Source organism: Carassius auratus, chromosome 35 (genome assembly GCF_003368295.1).
Source record: "Carassius auratus strain Wakin chromosome 35, ASM336829v1, whole genome shotgun sequence".
Taxonomy (NCBI): domain Eukaryota; kingdom Metazoa; phylum Chordata; class Actinopteri; order Cypriniformes; family Cyprinidae; genus Carassius; species Carassius auratus.
This window is the reverse complement of record NC_039277.1, coordinates 6,286,653-6,308,209: the sequence shown is the minus strand read 5'-3', so window position 1 is coordinate 6,308,209 and position 21,557 is coordinate 6,286,653. Positions and strand designations below refer to the sequence as shown.

Here is a 21,557-nt window from a genome sequence, read left to right as displayed (position 1 = left end):
CTAGGCAACTCATCTTGATGTAGCTGGTCTTCAGGATGTGCCGTTGTCTCACGTCTGCTTGGCCTTGATCAAGATGTGTTGTGATTGAATCATGTGTCCTTCAGATCTCTGGAGATCACTCTAGTGACATCTGATACAAACACTGCGGATGTAAAAATAACCTTCAGCAGACCAGCGTACTGTACACTAAGTGTCCACTTAAAAATGCTTTTCTTACTCAACCTTACATTTTGGATCTCATCAAGATAGGAGCTTTTAATGCGGCCTTAACTTCTGAACACATTTAGTGCCTGATCTTACTAAAACACCACATTATTACAGTAAAATCACAGACTGTGGAGCTAACTATTAACTGGTGTTACAGGACGAAAATAAATGAGTGTGGAGATCTCTCTTATCAGTACTGTCACAATACTCAGAACTGATTTGGAAAACACTAGAACTCTGTGAAATCTTGTCACATCTAATTAACTAGACCTGTCTGCCTCCATTTATCACAAAACAATATCACCCTTAGGTCAAACTCGCATTTACAACTCCTTGAAATTGCAGAGAACAATAAAAATCCAGCACCTGACAAACAAGACACTTTAAACCAGCCCTTGTCCGCTGCACTAGAACTATTGCTTCAGAGCAGAAGGTTGTTTTTGTACAGTAAACTAATGATGGCGCGTTAAGCCCCGCCCCACGGACGTGTCAGTCTCCGTGACGTCACGCCCGCTATTAAAGAAAACCACCAAACAACGGCCAGAAACACGCAAACATCAGCGGACTAACAGCTCGGACCGTCGCGACGGGTTCACACGAAGTCTCTATATTCTGGGAGCTTCTCTTTTTGCTCGGATAAGGCAAGGAAAACACATTTTGTTTCGCATTACAGCGCTTGAAACCTCAATGCTAAGGTTATAGGGAAATTTGACTTGTTTTTGGTGAAATGACCGGGTAGTAAAGCCTAATATTCTTATTCCTAACGTGATTCGCTGGGATGATGTTATTTAATGTGTTAGTTGTTAGTTTAAAACGATGAACTCGGCGAGATTCACCAAAAATGGCTTTTAGCCGATGCTAGCATGTTAGCTAGTAACATTAGCCTGTTGTTCCTTTCGACCTAAACGCTGAAATCTGACACGAAACCACCAGGTTTGTGTTTAAACACTTGAGTTTGGCTCTTAACCAGCTGTTTGCTAAGCATTTAACCCGGTTTTGTCTTTTAGGGTCACTGCAGTAGCATAATAAAACGTGATGCAGGAAACTCAAAGCCCGGTTAATTAATGTGTCTTCATCACCAAGTGAACTGATTAACACGTTTTAAAAACCTTTTCTTCACTTCTGTTTCTCTATATCGGGGCGGATCTGTCCTGATCTGACACTCTGAGGGAGTATAATCGTCTTTTTATGAGCAGTGTTTGTACTTTGGCTCAAACAGGAAGAGTGTTTAAACAAAGGCGAACACGGGGCATGTTCACCCTGACCCAGATAAACAGCAGATAAACCTCTACATCAACGTCCATCAGCACTCCTTCGACCTCACACTGAACACAACACGGGGTTTGAGGAGATCGACAACTGTGTGGAGACTCTTATGCGCTTTATAAACCACTGTCTGTATGTTAGCCGTGATGCTAGTGTTAGCATGACTCAGTGGATTTCACTACGAGGCCTCAAACACTGAAAAACCTCGATCAAATCTACATATCACAGAAACCATGCTTGCTTGATAAAGTGTACTTTGTATGAGCTGTATATGTCTTTTTAAATGCTTGGTGCATAGAGTAATGAGCTGTTCTGTGGAGTTTTTTTTCTGTCCTTTTTTTTTTAGCTTAATGGTTTGACTTTGCTTTCACTCTTGTCTTTGTTTTGCTCTTTATTCCCTGTGTGTTGCTCTATATGCCGTGTGTTTTGTCGTCCAGACAGGACTGAATGGGCACGGATGGCTGACGTCATTGTGGCCTGTTGGGGCTTTGCTATTTTTGGCTTTATCAAACTGCATGAGGCCATGTGTAGAGAGGAAGGTGCCACACAAACAGGCTCCTGCTCGAGGTCTGTGTGTGTGTGTGTGATGGAGGCAGGTCAGGAATGTCGGGTATTTATAGCTGTTTTCATGGTGGAGGCTGTTCTGAACGGTCACATTGCACCCTTGTGACAGATGAACACTAATCCGGCGTCCATGTGAGCCAGAGCGACGCGTGACCCATGAGGTGGCTTTTCGGGGAAAACCTCTGGTGCTGGGGAGGGTGAAATGGTGCAATCTCGTGTTTACTTACGAGACCGTGTCACTTCTGACAGATTTCAGGTTTATTGCTGGAAAGCTTTGGATGTGGATGGCGTTTCTGCTTTCGTTTGTCTCCGGCTGAACACAATGTTCAAGCTGTTCCTGCTACAGATATATTAACATGCCACACTGCTAGTCAGCATTTATTCCTCAAGACACATAGTCACGCTTTATCTACTTCGCAGAAGAATCATAGTATTGACATTTCAGTAGTTGATTCCACTGAAATTGGTATTGAGTTATAATTTGATACAGCAGAGAAATGTATCTAACACTTTTTAATTGGTTTGCTGTCATTGATAATGTGACTATGGACCAGGGGTCGGTGATATAACCAATAATATTTCATGGTAATGTGCATTATAATATTGTGTTTTTCTGTTGTCTATAAAAAAAATAAGAACATAAGCCAATTACAAACACAGATGCAAATGACACAAACAGTGCTGTACTGAAGGTCTATTTAATATTAGCACTGAAGTAAAAAACTAAACTTGAAGTGTCTCAGGGTTCAGAATCGAATGCTCGGTTACTGCAAGGAAATAAACTTGTTTGCATGGAGTACATTTTAAAACCATTGAAATGCTGTATTAAAACATGGCATTACATTGTGCAGTATTAGTGTACGCTCACTCAGGGACTCTAGTTAAGATATTACCAGGAAAGAGTTAGAATTATCTTAATTGGAAAAATTAATTGTAACATTTGTATTTCTGTTAGCTTGTTTTTAATTGCATTTATGTAACCTGTATTATTGCATATCTTTTTTTGCCACAAAGCCTTTTCTTTGTCTTTTTCTGCTAATTCACTGTGTGCTGTCTAGGAATCCCTTAAATGTATAAAAAGTGAGAGAAATTGAATAAAAACACTAGTTACCACTGAATGGGGACTTAATTTCTTTGTGACTAACATATCAATAGCTTTACATCCATGCAGCTCAAAATTGTGGATTGCAACATTGTGGATTGATACTTCGTTTTATGTCCACCGTATGATTTCTTGTAGCCCAGTCCTGATTACAATCAAGGTTTTAGGTCACTCCATGGGAGCGGTTTGTACTTTTTTACATTTTGTTTGAGTGTTTCAAGTCAGTAATGATTACAAAACAAGCCAATAAATAAACAAGCAGAAGGACAAATTAAAAACCGAACAATTGCGAAAATTGAAAAACGTAATTTGAGACTTTTGAGAATTTTTTTACCAAAAAGTGCACACAGTAAACATTATAATCTAGAGCATGATTGTCAACCCCTAATACGTCATTCACATTTTATATAAAAAATCTTCATTTAAAATGATCTAAAAACATTAAAAATAAAGCTGCACTAGACTTTCAGTGCTGCTCATCTCTCTGGTTCTGCAGTGTTTTCATGGCAGATGATCTTTAGTACTGAAAGTACAGTTCTCCTGACGTCAATACGGTCTTGTCTTCCTGCCGCAATGTGTTAATGACGGATTTAACTGGTTAACAGTGAAACAAACCTCAGGCATCAGCTCAGTCTGGTTGTACATCAATCAGATGGTGTGAGTTCACAGGAAAGGGTGATTCTGTGCAAAACCGATGTCTGACTCTTAATCTGATTCTCCGTCTGCAGAAACATTGCACCTTTATCAACGCAAATCCTCTAAATGAAGCCAGTCTTTGATTCCTCCTCCACACACACGGTTACACTCATGACTCTTGTGCTTTGCTCTCGACAGGAATCGCTCGTTTTCGGAGAGATGGCCCAGGAGACCAATCAAAGCCCCATGCTCTGTGCCACCGGCTGCGGGTTCTACGGTAACCCTCGGACCAATGGCATGTGCTCGGTCTGTTACAAAGAGCATCTAACACGACAGAACAACGGCGGAGTCAGTCCTATTAGCTCAATGGGTACGTGTTTCCACTCTCTGAACATCTTCACCGGACACATTCGTGAGATTGTTCCTCAAGCGTCTCATTAACTTGAGGGGGTTTGTCTGTTCCAGCAGCTTCCAGCAGTCCTACCTCTGAATCCTCAGCCATCCAGATCATCGAAGCTACACTAAACAGCTCCTCATCGGCTAGCGTTGAGTCGCCCAACTCCTCCTCCGCCGCCGCTGCTGCCCTTCCTGTCACACAACAGATGACGGAGATGAGCATTTCCTGTGAAGACGAGGTGGTCTCGCTTAAAGTCGATGTACCTGAGCCAGGTTGGTGTTTGTGTTCAGTATCGAATGCTAGCTTACTGCAACTTGTCTGAATAGAGCACGTGTTAAAACTATAAGGTGACCATGTGTCCTCTCTTTCTGGGTCATGTCCTGGGCAGGATTTGTAAAGTTTTACCTTGGCATGTAGTTGTTTGTTAGATGCTGATTGTGTGAATGTGTTTCTCCAGTTGTCACTCAGCCGACGGCGTCCTCCACCCCTCCGAACACCGCTGAAGGAGAAGAGACCAAATCCCCCGACGCCCCCAAACCCAAGAAGAACCGGTGCTTCATGTGCCGCAAGAAGGTCGGCCTGACAGGTGAGCACACACCGTTACATCCCAGCTCAGATGTGATCGTTCTCCACACCGGTTCTGACGCTGATGTCTGCTCTGTCAGGGTTCGACTGCCGCTGTGGGAATCTCTTCTGTGGACTCCATCGCTACTCGGACAAGCACAACTGCCCCTACGACTACAAGGCGGAGGCTGCGGCCAAGATCCGCAAAGAGAACCCGGTGGTGGTGGCCGACAAGATTCAGAGAATATAAAGCGCTCGCCATCCGCACCTCGACTTTGCGAGATGTCGGATACAAGGACTCGCACTTTGACCTGTGATTCTAAAGACTAGGGTTTTTTTTTTAAATTACAGTATGGGAAAGAATCGCGTTTCTAAGCCAGTGCATGAGTGATCACTTTGTTTCCACCTTTCTTTTGCTTTCTGTTGTTGGTATATAAAGCTTCAAGTGCTTAAAAAACAAAAAAAGGAATCTCTATTGCAGGTGTGAAGCCGGAGACCTCTGTTTTATGTGCTGTGACCTGGAATCTGATTGTGGTGTTGGAGGCTGACGTCCGTGGTGGTTGTCATTAGTTTACTCTGTGATGGTGTCTCCCGGTCGGACTCTCTGAAGACTGTTACGGCTCTGACCCGAGCGCCGTCAGAGCAGCGGTGCATGGCTGGCTCATGTAGCAAATGGACGCTCTTGTTTCCTCCGGGTCAAACGTTCGGCCCTGCCATTATAGAGTCCGCCTTTACGACGTTTCTCAGCCACCTTTTCTGCTTGAGCATCAGTTATCCAGCTGTTGGAGGGATGCTGGGGTTTCCTCTTCATTCAACTGTGTTCAGTCATTTTTAAACCGTTGACAGACTCTGTGAAAATATATAATCCAGTTCGGGTGGTGTAATGCAGCCAGGCCAGAACGCTTCATGATTAATTTTGAGCACCTGCATCCACTTACAGTGTCAAGTTCAGATGAGGTTGGACATGGCAGCATCACAACCGTTTCTTCATTCTCCCACAGGATCCTCGAAGACATTGAAGTCAATCATTTTGATTCTTTTCATTGAGTTGTGACACCTATTCGATTTCTGGGCTTCTTGAGGGTTTGTTGGACTTTGGGTGTTTTGCATGGTTAGTGAAATGAGTATTTTACAGTTGACTACATACTAGAAGTCCAATTTTTTTTTTTGCTCTTTAATTCACTTTCCCTGTGTGTGACTGATCTTTTCATTGGGTATTGAGTGTTAAATGCTGGTATTGTTTAGTGTCATTTAATCGGCCCTGTGTGTGTCAGTGTATGAGTTAGTCAACATCTCATTCATCTGAGGCTCAGTCCCTTTAGTTGCTTTTTTTTGGGGGGGAGGGATTCTGGCTGCACGGCGCGGTTTTATTTCGAGCTTTGTGAGTTTACACGGTAAAACTAACCATCTGTTCAGATTTGATTTTAGTTATGCAAGTTTGTACAAACCGTCTTTATTTATTATATGTATCGCGCATATAATCTTGTTACCCAACATTACTGCGAAATTGTATCATGTAAATAAAATTATGTACAGAGAATATCATTAAAATGTGTAGTTTGTCATTTTCTGATGTCCATTATTACGAGATTGCTGGTGTCTGAGAAACTGTGTGTGTGTGTGTGTGTGTGTGTGTGTGTGTGTGTGTGTGTGTGGAGAACTGAGTTTTAGTTGAGGCTTGTACCTCGGCAGGTTTAAGAGAATAGTTTTTGTTCGGTTTGTTTTAAAAAGCTACACGTATTTCCAGCATAACTTGGTTTTCCAGATAAATTTGGTGTTGAAATCGAAAGTTAAAGTACTTTCTTTCCTTCAACCCTTCTGAAACTGTAATCCGTGCCTTGATCTCTGCCAAGCTGGATTACTGTAATTCCCTTTATGTTGGGGTTTGTCTCGATTACAGTTAGTTCAAAATGACTGCTGACTTCTCATTTAGAAATCATTGAGTGGTTTGGCTCAGTCATCCCTCTCTGAATACTGACTGAGCATCATTCATCCAGAGACCGTGGGTCGTTTCTAGATCAAGTGTAGAGGTGTCCGTGATGTCTCCAGCTGTCCCCAGACTCATAAATGACTTCCTGTTGCTCTTAGATCTCTAATAACGTAAGTATTTAACATTATTACACTGGAGGAATTGTGCAATATCTGAGAATTATATTGACTTTGAATGCATGCAGCTCCAAACCGCTGCAGTAAAGTATCTTCATGTAAAGGGTGCACACATCATGTGAGGTCTCTTATAAGAACAGGTTAAATTTCAACCCAGAATGCATGAATGTACAGATTAATATGATTGAAATAATTGAATGCCCCTTAATGTTACAGTAAAATGTTTTCCTTAGATTTATGCATTGGAAGATGAGAGATAACAAGACTAGATTGCTCCTCTCTATAAGCCTCTGAAGTAAAATCATGGTGCATTTCTCTTAAATCCCTCGGTAAAACGACTTCATATGAAGTGTCCCCTATAAGAACTGATCATTGTTTTCTCTACTCATTAGAAGTGGGGTTTATAACCCTATACAGTGTTATAATGCCCTATATCTCAAGAATGGTTTTATATGAGACTGCTGTGCTTTATCCCAGACTGGTTTTGAGGAAACGGTTGATATGAAGGCACTTTACATCATCTGAACTCAAGGCATGATAAAGCATAATCTCTGGTTTATATACGGTTAATGATTTAGTTCCACAAACCCAGCTATCAAATAAAACCGTGTCTTGTGAGCGCACGTGACTATTCATCTGAACAGGAAGTGATCTGGTGATTTCGGCTGTCGATGGACACGCACAACAAATACAAAGTACATTTAAATTTATTTGTAATAAATTAATAAATATATATTGGTTTGTTATGTCTTTGTTAAAAAGGATTACAGAACATGATAACTGATTTCCAAATAAATGTTAGGAAGATCAATCCCTTTAAAGTGATAGTTCACCCAAAAATGAAATTCTGTCATCATCTCTTCACCCTCATGTCTTTCCTAACCTGTATGAGCTGCTTTCTTATGTTGAACATAAACGAAGATATGTTGAAGATTGCTGGGAACCGAACAGTCAGTGGTTCCCATTGACTTCTATAGTAGGAAAAGAGTTACTATGGAAGTCAATGGGAACCACAGTTAACCGTCTGGTTTCTACAACTTTCACTCGAGAGCAAACACCTGTCTTTAATCTTGAAAGAGATAAAGGTGATGATGTCTATCGACTGATATGAAAGATGATCCTGTGCTGATGTTTTGGCCCTAACTCTGATCAGGTTTGTGATGTGTGCTGAGCAGCTCCTTCATCTGCAGATCTTCCTGAGCAGCGGCTCCTGAGCTTCTCCTTCAGCCCCGCGAGCTCTTTACCTGCGGTTTCATACTCCTAAAATACAAAACAGAGAACACAGCCTTAAAATACATCTGATATGCATGTAAATCCTTATAATGCTCATAAAAAACCCATGCGCTCAATTGAGTCTGATCAGAAAAGAAAAGTGCATGGACTACGATAGAAACACATTTACTGAATAAATTCCTCAATGTGCAACAAAACCTCTGATTCTCCCCTCCCCAGATCATGTGACTGGCTAACAGGACTAACCAGCAGTGCATCTGAAATCCTTGAGCAAAAGTCTGTCATCAGAATGATTTGATAACTTTCCAGAACTGACGCTTTTCCAAACGTCAGACATCCAAAGCAAGACAGCATTAGAGCTTTTGTGTTTGCATTTCATCTCAAGTCATTTATGGGGAAACATCTACAACGTGGAAAACACTTTCATTTTCATTCTTGATACTTTGCTTGGTACTTGGATGATTTTGTTCTCCTGAGCACATGGAAACTGTTTCATTTGCAAATGTTTTGTGTGATTACTGTTTCATAACTGTAACTGAACTGATTGGAGCTGAATAATAAAACTATTGTTTCGCTGGAGCTGCTTAATCTCAGAACATTAGAGGTTTTTTTTTCTCTTTGATACATTGAAACAATCTCTATTGTTATTTATTATTTTTATAATTATTTCTCTTCACACAAGTTCAGTTTGCAACTTTGGATGGACACATGGCTACTATAAACATATCTTTTTCCCAGGTGTCCCAGTTATGACCAATGATTAATTTATTTCCTGAAAGTGTCTGATAATAAGGAGTTATGAATGCAGTATTATATGGCTGGATGCATGATCAAACCTGCACGTATTCATGACTGCATGTGAAAAAAAAAAAATATATATATTCAGTAACACAGCACACGTAACCTAAAATGTGCATCATAAATCATTTAGCATCATAAAGGGTAAAACCATATATAAAAAGCACATCAAATGTAAAAGTTACACAGTCTGGCCTTCTCTAGGAAGTTGGCTTTCTCCTCACACATTCTGTCAAACAACACAAACAGGATGGAGTGAAATCAAAGCCCTATCACAGCCTTACAACTACCAGCTCAATTTCGACTGAACCCTCACTGCATCCTCGCTTTACACATAGAGCCTAAAAACAGAAAAATAACTAGTTTATTACGTGTCGTGCAAGTTAAGTGTTATGTAAGAAAAATATAGATTTTTAAACATTTATAAACAGTAATCTCCAGCTCCGGGACGCCGTTTGGTGTTTAATCATGTCTAAATATTTCTTCACATGAAAAACTTTAAAATAAGTACGCAGGTATGACCTGCAATATTCGACAATTTAGTAAAGAGCAATGAAGGTACCTACAGTGGGTTAACCATAGCACTACAAATGAAAACAATTTGATTTCTAAACACAAAATTACTCTAATTTTTCTTTTTGCATTGCAATTTAAAACCCTTTCTCATATTTCACCTTAAATACTACACAAATTTAATATAAGTCATAGAAATACTAATTATATAGTTATTAATTAGTATATTATATATTCTAATTATTGCACAAATGGTATTTATTACCAAAAGATCTCCTTAAAACATTAAATAAATGTTACTCAACTAAAATACAACTGCAAAAGAGTTAAGCTGTATGTTCACTTTATAATACCTGATTATTAAATATAAGAAAACCATATTAAGGTTGCCTCTCCATAAGTCTCCAGAATAAAATGATACTGTAAATGTCAAAGACATAATAATCAATTCATAATATGCTGCAATGTTTACCAAAAAATGTTGCAAATGCCTGTGTAGTGAAGCTGCGTCTGTTCTGCTGAACCCATTCAAATGTGTAGTTTGATTGGAGCGCTGCGTGAACCACGTGAACGCGCGGTGACGATCAAAGAGATCAAAGCGTGTCGCAACTCTGTTTGTCAATGGCTGTGGCTTTAACTGAAGCGCTACATTTTATGAATTACGCCACATTAAGTGCGGAAAAACTGTATGTATTGTTTACATTTCGTATTAAAACTTACAGAATTTGAATGCTGAAAGGGTTGGGTTGCCAGTTTTGGCGTGAGATTTAGATGAACAGCGCGAGAGCGTGACACAGAGCCTGGTTGGTTCAGTTCGTGATTTGTGCGCTTACAACACATAAGCACTAGATGGCAGTAAATAATTACTCTGGGATATTTGTGTTGGAGTGAATGTTTTACATTCATCAAACTAAACGGAGTAACTCAAAACCCAATTTTGCTAATTTAGAAACAGCATTTAAAGTTTATTTAGAATCTGTAAAGTAAAAAAAAAAAAAAAAAAACGAAAAGCCCAAAGACCTGTGCATCTGCAACACTGATTTATTTTTCTTTCTCCTTTAAGTTCTATTTTTTGATTGTCTTTTAATTTGTACTCACAAAATGTGTGAATGTGAGAAATATGCCATGAACTTGCTGTTGAATTCTGTAATTTTGAGAGTTCAATATTTATATTTATATTTACTAATCCTGTTTTATGTACCTGACTCTTTACCAAAGTGGGCGTTTTTGCACATTAAATGTCAGCGAAGCAGCTATATTTAACCACAATTTCAAATAAATAAATAGTTTTCAATATATATTTAGAGGGCAATCATATAATATACAGTATTGGCCAAAAGTGATGTCTGAAGAGAGGACATTTGCACAATATTTGCTTTTAATAACTCAAAATGTTTAAGCATCAAAATATGACAAACGTGTTATATCTGGAAAAAGAAAACACTAAACTTGATTAAGGGTTTTGACTGATAATATTATTTGGCAATAAAAGAAGTCTACAGTTTATCTGTCACAGTGTCCCTGGGTGTCCACTAGAGGTCTCACTTCCCATTATCGTCACCCCATTAAAAACACTGCTTTTGGATCTTATTGTTTGTGTGCATTCCGTGACATTATCAGCTTATGAATATGATTTTATTTTAATATGCAAGAACAAAAAAAAATGCATAGACAATGAGTTATGCACTGACTTTTGAATATTCAATATTCACATGCATATTCCTCAATAAGAATATTTGTTTAAAGGTTATTCTCATAAAGTAGAAATCTCTGCGATTTTCAGTTTTATTTGACATTAAAATAATCCCCAGAACTACATGCTGATGTCCAGAAGTAATGAAATCAAGAATGTTTTCTAATTTCTAATCCATGTTTAACCATGCATTCAGTATAATAAGACATGCTACACACGTGAGAAGCCGTATATCAGGAATGAACCAGGTGTTCAAAGCTCGAATACACAAGGACAGTTCTGGGGTGAACATATCCACTCATGAAGCAGTCATCTTCTCTTTCATCCTCACACTTTCATCACTGCACTCCAGCTCTACTCTCTCATGCTTTCATGCATTCTTCTCTTTCTGTCTTTTCTATTTAAAAAGCATTGCCTGAATGTCATTATTATTCCCAGAGAGGTGAAGATGAGGGATATGGTCATCAGCATATTCTGTGAAGATGAAAGCACAAACAGTAGGTAAAGATGTTTATGGTGACGTGAATAACAGATGTATGTGATCATCAGCTTACCTCTGCATGGTCCTCTTTCGAAAACAACATCATCGATTGCAATATCACTCCTTGCTGATGCTCCTCTGGTGGCTTCAAACACAATCTAAGTATGTGGACATAGACGTAATATATTAATGAATGTTGACTAAATTTAATAATAATAATAAAAAATGTAATCCTTGAATTTTTTTTTTTTTTTTTTAAGTAGCTCTTAACTGATGGGTCACATCATTATATTGTCTGGCTTATGCAATTTTTTTGGTAAAAATACACTGTGTTCTGTTTTCATTTGATGTCCAGTGTTAAATACAGGAACAGGAACAGAAGCAGTTGTCAAGCTCTATAATCTATCTTCATGTGACCGACCTGGTGCCGCTGGTCAAACTGATAGTTCACTGCCGCTCGGAGCCAGGAGATGCCCTGCTCTCCACGGCTCGTCCACAGTAGTTTGTCCTGGCTCTCTTGTCCGGTCTGGAGGTAAACGCTCAGCTGTCCGATCCCTGAGCCGTACATGTGGTAGAAGAACTGCAAGCACTGTGTGTCTCTAGAGCCGCGCAGAGAGCTGGAGACGAGGCGCGCTGTGTGACCGGCCTGCATCACTGACGCCTCGATGTGCAAATAATGACCTAAAAGCAGAAGACACAGCAAAGTGAGTACTAGGATCAATAAGATGTGGTCACCAGTGTTGGGGGTAACATCACAAGTAACATTAGTTACGTAATCAGATTACTCTTTTCAAGTGACTAGTAAAGCAACACATTGCTTTTTAATTTACAAGAAAATATCAGTTACTTTTTCCAAAAAGTAACGGCAGTTACTTTGTTTTCCCATTTATTGACTGACAAGTCTCCTGTCCCCGTATTGGGAGAAATCAGAGAACAGAGGCGTTGTGTGCACATGATTTTGTTCTGGACTAAATGTGAATGTGCATTAATTCATCCCACTTAAAAAAAAAAACAGATTTAGTATTTATCAAAACAGGGAAGTGCAAACCTGGAATAATTAAATGTTAAATCACACAAAAGTATCTAATCCCATTTTATTAGCTAATGTCTTAGCGTCTGACCTTTGATGATCCAGTTCAACCGTACTAAGAAGCAAACATGACTTCAGATAAACTAACACTTGTGCTTCATATTGAAGAGAGAGTTAACCTTCTTCTCCTGTGTTTTACTCTACAGACGTCAATTTACTGAATTCTCCTTCAGCCTGAGGTTTATTCATTACACTTTATGTTGTGAAAGGGCTTTTACATTTGCTATGAATAGTACTCACTATATTAAAAACAATCAAGCCCTGCTCATATTTAAAAAGTAATGCAAACGTAACGTAACACTTTACTCTCCATACAAAGTTACTAAGTAACATAATTAGTAACTAACTTAGGGAAATGCAATATTGTAATGCATGACTTTTTTTTTTTACTTTCCCCAACACTAGTGATCATCACAGAAAATAACAGTAATAAACTTGAATGGAAGTCTATGGAGCGTGGTACACCCATGTGAAAGAAGTGTAACTGTATTTAATTGAACTGAATTGAATTGAACACTCTTTAGGTCCTACTTCATATGTGTCTAACTATTACGTACTTAAGTCAAAATCATATTTTTTGGTACAGTGTATCTGTTGTGCTTATGTTGAACTGCAAAACACTTTTGCTGCTATAATGAGGAATACAGTTAAGGTTAGGGACAGATCTGGTGGTTGGTTGGATTTAAGAGATGACTGTAGTTATAGATGTAACTACAGAAGTTAAAGACATGAGGGTGAGCAATTCATTAAAATTCATGCATTTAGCAGATGCTTTTATCCAAAGTGACTTACAGTGCATTCAGGCTATACATTTTTACATTTCATGTGTTCCCGGGGAATCGAACCCACAACCTTGTGCTTCATAATGCAATGCTCTACCACTTGAGCTACAGTAACACATTAATAATTAATGACAGAATTAACATTTTAGGCTGAACTATCCCTTTAATAACAGATTGATAAGTAATATTTAAGATTTCACATTAAACTAAAACTGTTAGGAGTGATTAGGGTTATTTGGGAGGGTCTGAGCTCACCCACTCCGGTGGTGTGGTCTCCTCGGGGCCCTGTGAAGGATGTGGGTGTGGGTCCTCGGGCCAGCATCCAGTCACCCGAGTCTCCCTCATTATCCTGAGTGAATCCACACAGACCAGCCTCAAAGTCACAGCGAGACAGAGCTGACGCCGAGGACGCTGTAACAGACAGAGCTGCTTTCTGCTCGTGGTAAAATCAATCGTAAGATTCAGCAGGAAGATTCAAGATTCACATGCACAGTGTTTGTGATAAATGAAGCTGGTTTACCTAACAGTGCACAGTCGCCCAGCGTGACCTTAATGTCGTCGAGACCCACAGAACTACAGCTCCAAAAATGTTTGCATGTGCTGATGAAAACCACCTTTACCGCCCAAATGGAGAAAAATCACATCATTAAGATCAACACAGAAACTAGATGAGTAAAGTTCGTGAACAAACTGATGATACAGTCCAAATCTGATCTCAGAAGTAGAAGAAGAAGAAGAAGAAGAAGCAGCTTAAATAGTAGATCAGTGAGTTGGCCTTAAAGAAAGAAACTAATGCATGGTTCAGTGGATTTAAAGTATGAATACTCCTCAGACCTTATATTTCCAGAAGTTTCTCTAAATCTGGATCTTCCAGTAATAAAAATCATGTGAGACATAAACCCGTGTCTTGCTCACAGATGCTGGAGCATAGAGCCAAAAGAGTTTCCAGTTAAATGGAAGTCATCCGGGAATATGTGTTTCAGAAAAAGTCTGTGAAATATCCTTTTGAGATTGAGATAGTCAGCAGTCTTCGGTCTACAGCTGTAAACCATGATTTGCCGTGCTGGTGGTAAGCAAAGGGTTGGTAGGCACAGTTTCAACAGTTAAATGATTAGTAAGGCCCTGTTAGCATTAGCATGTAAACACGAACTTCACAGGAGGACTTGAACACACCCCAAATATCACCTGCTTCTGACTGGCAATAGCGAGCAATAGCAAGCGAGGTAAACTGAAGCCTTATGCCATCTTACCTGGGCATTCTTCAGACTCTGAATGGTCAGTTCTACTGCAATCCAAACATTTGTTATCTTATAATTCTGGGTCCATATTTGTTCTTGTTTAGTACCGTCGCCGTAATACAGATACACTGCCAAGACTCGGTCTGTTCCACTGAGGCCTTGCAGGGAGTAGAAGAACTTCAGGCAGTATTTCTGATTGGCTGGCATCACTGGGCCAAACAAACGACTGACGTATCCAGACAGTAATCTGAAGCGAGAGTTGGCCAACAAGAAGGATCCTGTTCAGAAACAACAACTATGTTTAGCCACTTAATGCATCAACAAATGCCCTAATCGGTATTAACTGATATAAAATATAATTTTTAAAAGAAGTCTGGTCTTTTTTGACACAAATATAGTAGAAAATATTAATATTGTGAAACATTTTTAAAATTTAAAATATATTTTTTAATACATTTTAAAATGTAATATATTCCTGTGATATAAAGCTGTATTTTCAGCATCATTCCTCCAGTCTTCAGTGTCACACGATCCTTCAGAAATCATTCTAATATTCAGATTTCTTATTATTATCAATATTGGAAACAGCCGTGCTGCTTCGTATTTTTGATCCCTATTTTAAACAAAACAGCCAAAAAACAACAATTCTCTCTCTCTACTCTGCACTGCACTGGAGAAAGGAAGTGACATCAGGGCTTTTAAGGTGTGCCTAAGATTGAATGCACCAATCTAGATGGGCCAGTCATTAACCTTTAGGAGCCAATCAGCATCCTACCTGGACACAAACACTTTCAAATACAAAAAAAGGAGACAAAATGACAAGATGCAAAACAATGGGTTGTAACACCTTTATGGTCACTTTTGATTATTGCATTCTTCCTGATTAAACGTATCGATGACAAAACGCAAGCTTTTGGACGTCAGTGTAGATGAGGTCCAGCTGTACCTGCTCCTGTCGTGTGGTCTCCAGCCGTGAAGATGTTGGGTCTCACAGACACTCTCCTCCACAGTGAACTGTCTGTCTGTGTCTGGACATACTGACAATATCCTGACTCAAAGTCACAGTTGGCAACAGATGGATCAAATACTGGTTCTGTGAGAACACGGAGTTTTGTTAGGTATGGGGTGTGAGCTTTGAGCTGGCTTGAGGTGTTCAAACATACCTGTTCCTGCATCACAGAACTCTGGAGAGAAGGAGATGTCATCAAGAATCACATATCCTCCATGTGGACTGTTGAACGTCTCCTCGAAAACCAACTTGAATGATACACACACACACACACACACACACACATTTATTTAAAAAAATAATGCATTACAGTATAACGTTCTTTTACGGAAAGTAATGCATTATGCTACTTTTACATTTATTTTTTTCATCTGGCCCGGGCTTGCTTACTTGATTTTAATATATATATATATATATATATATATATATATATATATAGTTCCAAAAAAGCTGGGGCATTTTGTAAAATGCAGTGAAATCAAGAATCTGAGATTTGTTAATTCCTTTCACATTTAATTTAATTTACAAAAGTACAAAGATTTTCAAATGTATCAGCTTAAGTGGACAGCTTATTTACTAATTATAAACAAATTTTATTTTAATGATGATGGCTGCAACACACTCCAAAAAAATTAGAACTGACGCAAAATAAAAGTGAAAAGGTTATGGACAAGTTTTTCAGCCTGGTTCTCATATTTTACAAAGCACATTTCTTATTTTGGCCATGCATGCGGACCTGCGGCCCACTTATGTGCACCTCTGGTTATAGAATACCCAAGTTAAACTGTTTTGAACTGGTCCAGAATAAGGTCTTACTGAACTTTACCCTAATAAAATTAAATATTGGAATCAATCAGAAAATAGAAATAAACAGTAAATAGGGTGCAGCACTTCTTTGATGCAACATGTTAAGCAGACAGCTGAAGGAAATGTCGACTGATATCTACCCAGCAAATAGAAAACATTACTAGAACTTTTGCTGATATTGTGACACGATATCAAGTAACGTTAATAGAATGTTAAAAGAACGTTCATTTATCTATTTGTTTATAATGCTACATTGGATAGACTCAAAACTTAGCACAAAGATATTGTTTATGCAATGTTTATTGGATTTTTATTTTTAGCAGCTGGCAGCTTATTCTGGCCAAGAACGGCACACTTCAACAGGAAGAGACTGTTTGTCTGGTATGTCAAATCAGAGTCAGTTTTTCGAGAATCTGAAACAGATGATGACACAATGAACAGATTTATTTGCGGTGGTCAGTCTTTACCTCTATTGGATATGGAGCTTTGAGGTCCACTTGTACAGGTCTCCAGACTCTGGTTTCTGGACTCCAGTTCATGGTGTTGTTCTCCAGTAGATCGGCTCTCCACAGCTCCTGATACTGTCCGGCCTGATCCCTGCTGAAGAGGAGGAACAGATGGTCCCCGGCGTGATAGTGCTGGTACTGGAAGCTCAAGCAGCCCGACATGGGCACTGAGGTGATCGGAGACACCAGCCTGGCCACCTCCTGGAAGCTTTTAATGTCTGTAGAGTCCACATACATGTACTGACCTGTGTGTAACAATGAAAGGGCATCGCTGACTAAATCAAAATAATATGATACATTAATATTTAAAAGACTATATCATAATACTTTTTTATTATAATACTTTTTACTTTATAATATTATACAATTAAACACATCCAGACACATTATATCATCTAACCTTTATGCACAAGTCTTTTTTTTTATTATATAAAATTATACAACTTGTAACTGTGACTGCAACTTTGTATTATATATTAATGTATTTTTGATATGATGTGTGTGCGTGTTTTAATAAAAAAGACTTGTTTATAATTTTTAATTTGCATAATTTATAAATGTTTTCAGTATAAAATTCTAGTTTAATTAGATTTTTTATATATAAAATTATTTGATTTCTAAAACACTTTTGTACAATATATATTATTAAAGAACATATTGCATGTTACAAACAAAAACATAAAATTGTTGTGACATGTATTTATGTATATGCATTATATATATATATATATATATATATATATATATATATATATATATATATATATATATATATATATATATATATATATATATATTTTTTTTTTTTTTTTTTTGTATAAGATTATAACAAAGTATTACGGAACATTTTTCATGTCATATAAGATTATAAGATTATACAATATAATTTCTGTGTGTAATATTTTTTGAATTAAATCTTTTTCTCCTGTCAGAATTATATCACAGCAGTTGATGCTCAGACAAACCTGGTCCATGGTTCAGTGAATCATTAGATCTCCCCACACGCCAGTTCATGAATCTGTTCCTGTCGTTAATGTAGCCACACAGATGATCTTCTTCAAAGTCACACTCTTTGGCGTCACATGATCAGAAAAAGAGCAATCACTTTGCATGAAAATGTAAATAACTGGTCTTGAAGCTCTCTAAGGCCTAAAGCATTTGGGGACAATTCTGACGAACAAAAACTGAACAACAGAGATCTGGGTTCATTTAACAGATTTTCTCTTGCCACAGGAATCTGCACTCAGACTGGTTCCTAGGAATAGCCATTAAAACATTGTCTGGAAAGATCAGCATTCGGAACTGATTTTAGTGATAAATAGTTCGTTTCATGTGGCTGGCCCTTATTTTGGCAGGACATTAAAAGTGTTACGAAGAAACGGAGGCTGTGGAGCTGCTCTGGTGTTTGCTAACATGCTGTTTACTGGCCCAAGTTAACACAGCACTAACCTATACAGTATTTATCAGAGATCTTGATCTCAAAGATGGACACACTGCTGCCTTCTTCTGCTCCTAGTTTGCCTTCAATGACGATCTACAGACGTAGAACAAACGTATCATTGGATTCAGATGATAACATGGCGATATCACATACATCAGACTCTATGAATGGATCTTACCTTGGAAGTTTCGTTGCTGTTCTGGAGGTCAATGCTGGCGATGAGCCAGCTATCAGACGGGTTTTGGGTGGTCCAGAGCACCTGATCGAAGCTCTCTCCGTCCGTGCGCTTCTGCACCTGCAGGGAGGCGCTGCCTGTGACCTGATAGACCATCCTGAAGCAGCTCCAGTCCTGCTGATCCACATCTGGACCCAAAAGAACCGCCTTTCCCTGGTGCTCCTGGACTCGCTCTTCCACTGTGATGAAGTGTCCTGTGTGAAGCAGGACGAAAACCACATTCATCCATACAGCTGGGAACCCATAGGAAAAGATCTACTGCTCAGTGGTTGATTTTCCTAAGCTCATTTTAGTCTCAACAGTGTCTCAGATGTTTCTCCTAAAAATCCTTGGGAGAGATAAAAGTAGACACAAATGAGGCATGAGAAAGTTCTGAAAGAAAGGAATCCAAAATGACTGTGGGAGAGAAACGTGTGAGAAAACTTGCTGTACTTGACTTGATGCACACTTTGTAAAGTTGTTGAGATCTCTTCTAAAGCATTACAGGAAACAAATTTGAGACCCTTAAATTATTTAGCTAAAGAGAATAATATGAGCACAGTGTGTGATGTACTTGAGATCTCAGATATAAACTATAGAGGAGACAAATGTGAGAGATCCAGTGTCTGTAGCTAAGGAGAAAAATCAGATGTTTTTGAGATCGAAAGGAGACCATAGTCTTTGTCTCAGGAGACTCAAGCTAAAATCTCCATTTTAAAGTAACCTAATTTCTGTCTAAGAGAAATATTTGAGATGTTAAAGAGATCTCACTTTTGATTTTTCTTTCCTATGGGAAGGCAGATAAATATTTTTACCAGTGAAAGACCAATTATCAATTATTATGAAACTACTGTTTCATGATTGAGTGCTAAAATACATTTGTTCTTTTGTCTGCAGATGCATATAATTCACCAGGCTTCACATGTCAGTCATGGGCTCCTAATGTCTCCACATTTGCCTTACATTTATTGTTCATTTCCTGTGCTCTTTAGATACAATCACGAGAAAAAAAATGCACTGACAAATAAATACAAAATATGTCAAAATACCAGTCTTGGAAAGTATTTTCGAAAAAACTGTCGGTTATTTCTTAAGTGAAAGTAAACAGTTAAGAAAAATATCGGGTGTGTATTATATTGGATGCGTTCATCTTCTCTTAAAGTGACCGCGCCTAATTTAGCGACTGGCTGCTGTAATGTTAATCCAAGAAAATAAAAGAAAGAAAATCACTCACTGCTCTTGTACTTTGTATTTTTAACAAGAATTAATGCACAGTCAAACCAACAATTATTCAGACACCAGATATAATTTCATATATATTTATATACTAGGTGCAGAACACTATAATACATTTATGCAAGTGAACTGTGACATATTATACCCAAAAATTCTTCATACAGTGGACTACTAGTGAAATGTATTATTATTATTATTAATAATAATAATAATAAAATTGGGACCAAAAATTATTCAGCACCATATAAAGCACAATGTTCTGCTTATGTGTTTTTTCCTGAATTGCTAATGCAACCTTTTCACACCACAGTCTGAACAACATGAAGCATTGCTTGGTAAATGTTCAACAAAGTATTGATAGTTGTGTAAATATTGTCATACTAACAGTTGTCTGAAGTTTTGGTTGGTTGAGTTCTTGTCATATTTTATTACCATTTTCCAAATTATAGCAAATAAACCGTGATAATGTGAGAAATGTTGATGGTTTCTGAATCCATTTTGGTTTGATTGTATATTTCATTTTTACATTGAAGACTATGCAATGTTATTTTACATTCGATTATTTGGTTTCTGTACCTGGACACCTACAGACTTGAAAAAAAAAAAAAAAAACAGCTACGGCCCTGATATGTATATATATATATATATATGAACGTATATTTAAAATAATATATATTAAATATAATTAATTATACAGGAATCTGATAAACATTACATAAACATCACATAAAATAACAATAGTGTGGGTGTACCACATCTATACATCTATACAGTCTGAATTTTTTTTTTTTTTTACAAATATATGCTGCATGTTTCTGCACATTGGTTGCACCACATGACTTAATGACTTTCATCACAGAAGATGTGTATTAAATACACTGTATGTATAAATTGCATTTTTATATATTTTTCTGATAAATTAATAGATCTGGCCACTGACTCATAAAAAGACACGAACACTGAGATAAGATCTACTCATATGGTGACCTTAGCATCAAATGATTCACAAAGCAATGCATGCCTTGACATGCTGCTGAAACTCACCGGAAGGTTTGAGGGTCCAGCTGAGGAAGTCGGGGTCAGACGTATAGTCACATAAACTGTCCTGAAAGCTGCAGGAGCCTGGCAAAAGCTCTGCTTTAGCTGTCACTGAGAGAAAAGAGCATTGAACACACACTTATGCATCTATAGTGATCTAAACAGACAACTTAACTGCAATGAGTCCTCACCAATCAAGCTCAGAAAGTAGAAAGGAAGCATCTTCCCTCCTAATGTTTTGTCCTGCAAACAATAAATCAAATTACACCTGGTTAAGCACTAGAACTAGAGATCTTTGTTCTCTGATCTTGTCCTTCTTTCAAGCTGGCAGCATATATCTGAAGCTCAGAAGTGATCCTTCTGTCTGCTGCTGGAGAAGAAAAAGGGAGGGAATTAGGAGAGGGTTTCAGTAATGATGACCAGATTCAGAGGTGACCTTCCCTTACCTCAGACCTTCACTTATGCATAACATCAATACCGGCTGCATCAGCTGGATATTTAGATCAGATCTTTATTTTCTCGCTTTAAATCTGTGTAACATCTTGAAATCAGACTTTTTTCCATTATGGTACTTGTGCCATATGGAGCACCAAAATCTCTCTTGCTTCTTGTTTTATTCAGGCAACAATCCAGTAC

General features: G+C 38.2%; 2 protein-coding genes across 3 annotated transcripts; one reads left to right on the top strand and one right to left on the bottom strand.

The window, feature by feature from the left end:
• Positions 1-698: 698 nt before the first annotated feature.
• On the top strand, positions 699-6,279 carry LOC113054178 (AN1-type zinc finger protein 5-like). Of its 2 annotated transcripts, none has more exons than XM_026219528.1 (5): positions 699-848; positions 3,974-4,145; positions 4,244-4,444; positions 4,630-4,758; positions 4,838-6,279. In XM_026219528.1, the coding sequence occupies exons 2-5, from the start codon at positions 3,995-3,997 to the stop codon at positions 4,984-4,986; spliced, it is 630 nt and encodes a 209-aa protein (XP_026075313.1). In that variant the 5' UTR covers positions 699-848; positions 3,974-3,994; the 3' UTR covers positions 4,987-6,279. The 2 variants fall into 2 exon arrangements, with proteins under 2 accessions (XP_026075313.1, XP_026075312.1); XM_026219527.1 differs by having other exon boundaries at positions 4,241-4,444.
• Positions 6,280-6,404: 125 nt separating this feature from the next.
• Positions 6,405-21,294, bottom strand: LOC113054177 (MAM domain-containing protein 2-like). The gene is made up of 15 exons (XM_026219526.1): positions 21,113-21,294; positions 20,928-21,032; positions 18,612-18,862; positions 18,442-18,526; positions 17,958-18,062; positions 16,954-17,237; positions 15,834-15,927; positions 15,617-15,763; positions 14,683-14,948; positions 13,953-14,046; positions 13,688-13,843; positions 11,982-12,241; positions 11,634-11,718; positions 11,495-11,553; positions 6,405-8,102 (listed from the first exon to the last, which is right to left on the bottom strand). The coding sequence occupies exons 1-15, from the start codon at positions 21,141-21,143 to the stop codon at positions 7,992-7,994; spliced, it is 2,133 nt and encodes a 710-aa protein (XP_026075311.1). The 5' UTR covers positions 21,144-21,294; the 3' UTR covers positions 6,405-7,991.
• Positions 21,295-21,557: the final 263 nt, after the last annotated feature.

Excerpts from the sequence above, each read along its gene's own strand:
- LOC113054178 (XM_026219527.1), top strand. The coding sequence starts at position 3,995 with ATGGCCCAGGAGACCAATCAAAGCCCCATGCTCTGTGCCACCGGCTGC. Across the intron at positions 4,445-4,629 it reads AGTCGATGTACCTGAGCCAG|TTGTCACTCAGCCGACGGCG; the intron begins GTTGGTGTTTGT and ends GTGTTTCTCCAG. Across the intron at positions 4,759-4,837 it reads CAAGAAGGTCGGCCTGACAG|GGTTCGACTGCCGCTGTGGG; the intron begins GTGAGCACACAC and ends CTGCTCTGTCAG.
- LOC113054177 (XM_026219526.1), bottom strand. The coding sequence starts at position 21,143 with ATGCTTCCTTTCTACTTTCTGAGCTTGATTG. Across the intron at positions 18,863-20,927 it reads CTGGACCCTCAAACCTTCCG|GACACTTCATCACAGTGGAA; the intron begins GTGAGTTTCAGC and ends TGCTTCACACAG. Across the intron at positions 11,554-11,633 it reads CGAAAGAGGACCATGCAGAG|AATATGCTGATGACCATATC; the intron begins GTAAGCTGATGA and ends TCATCTTCACAG.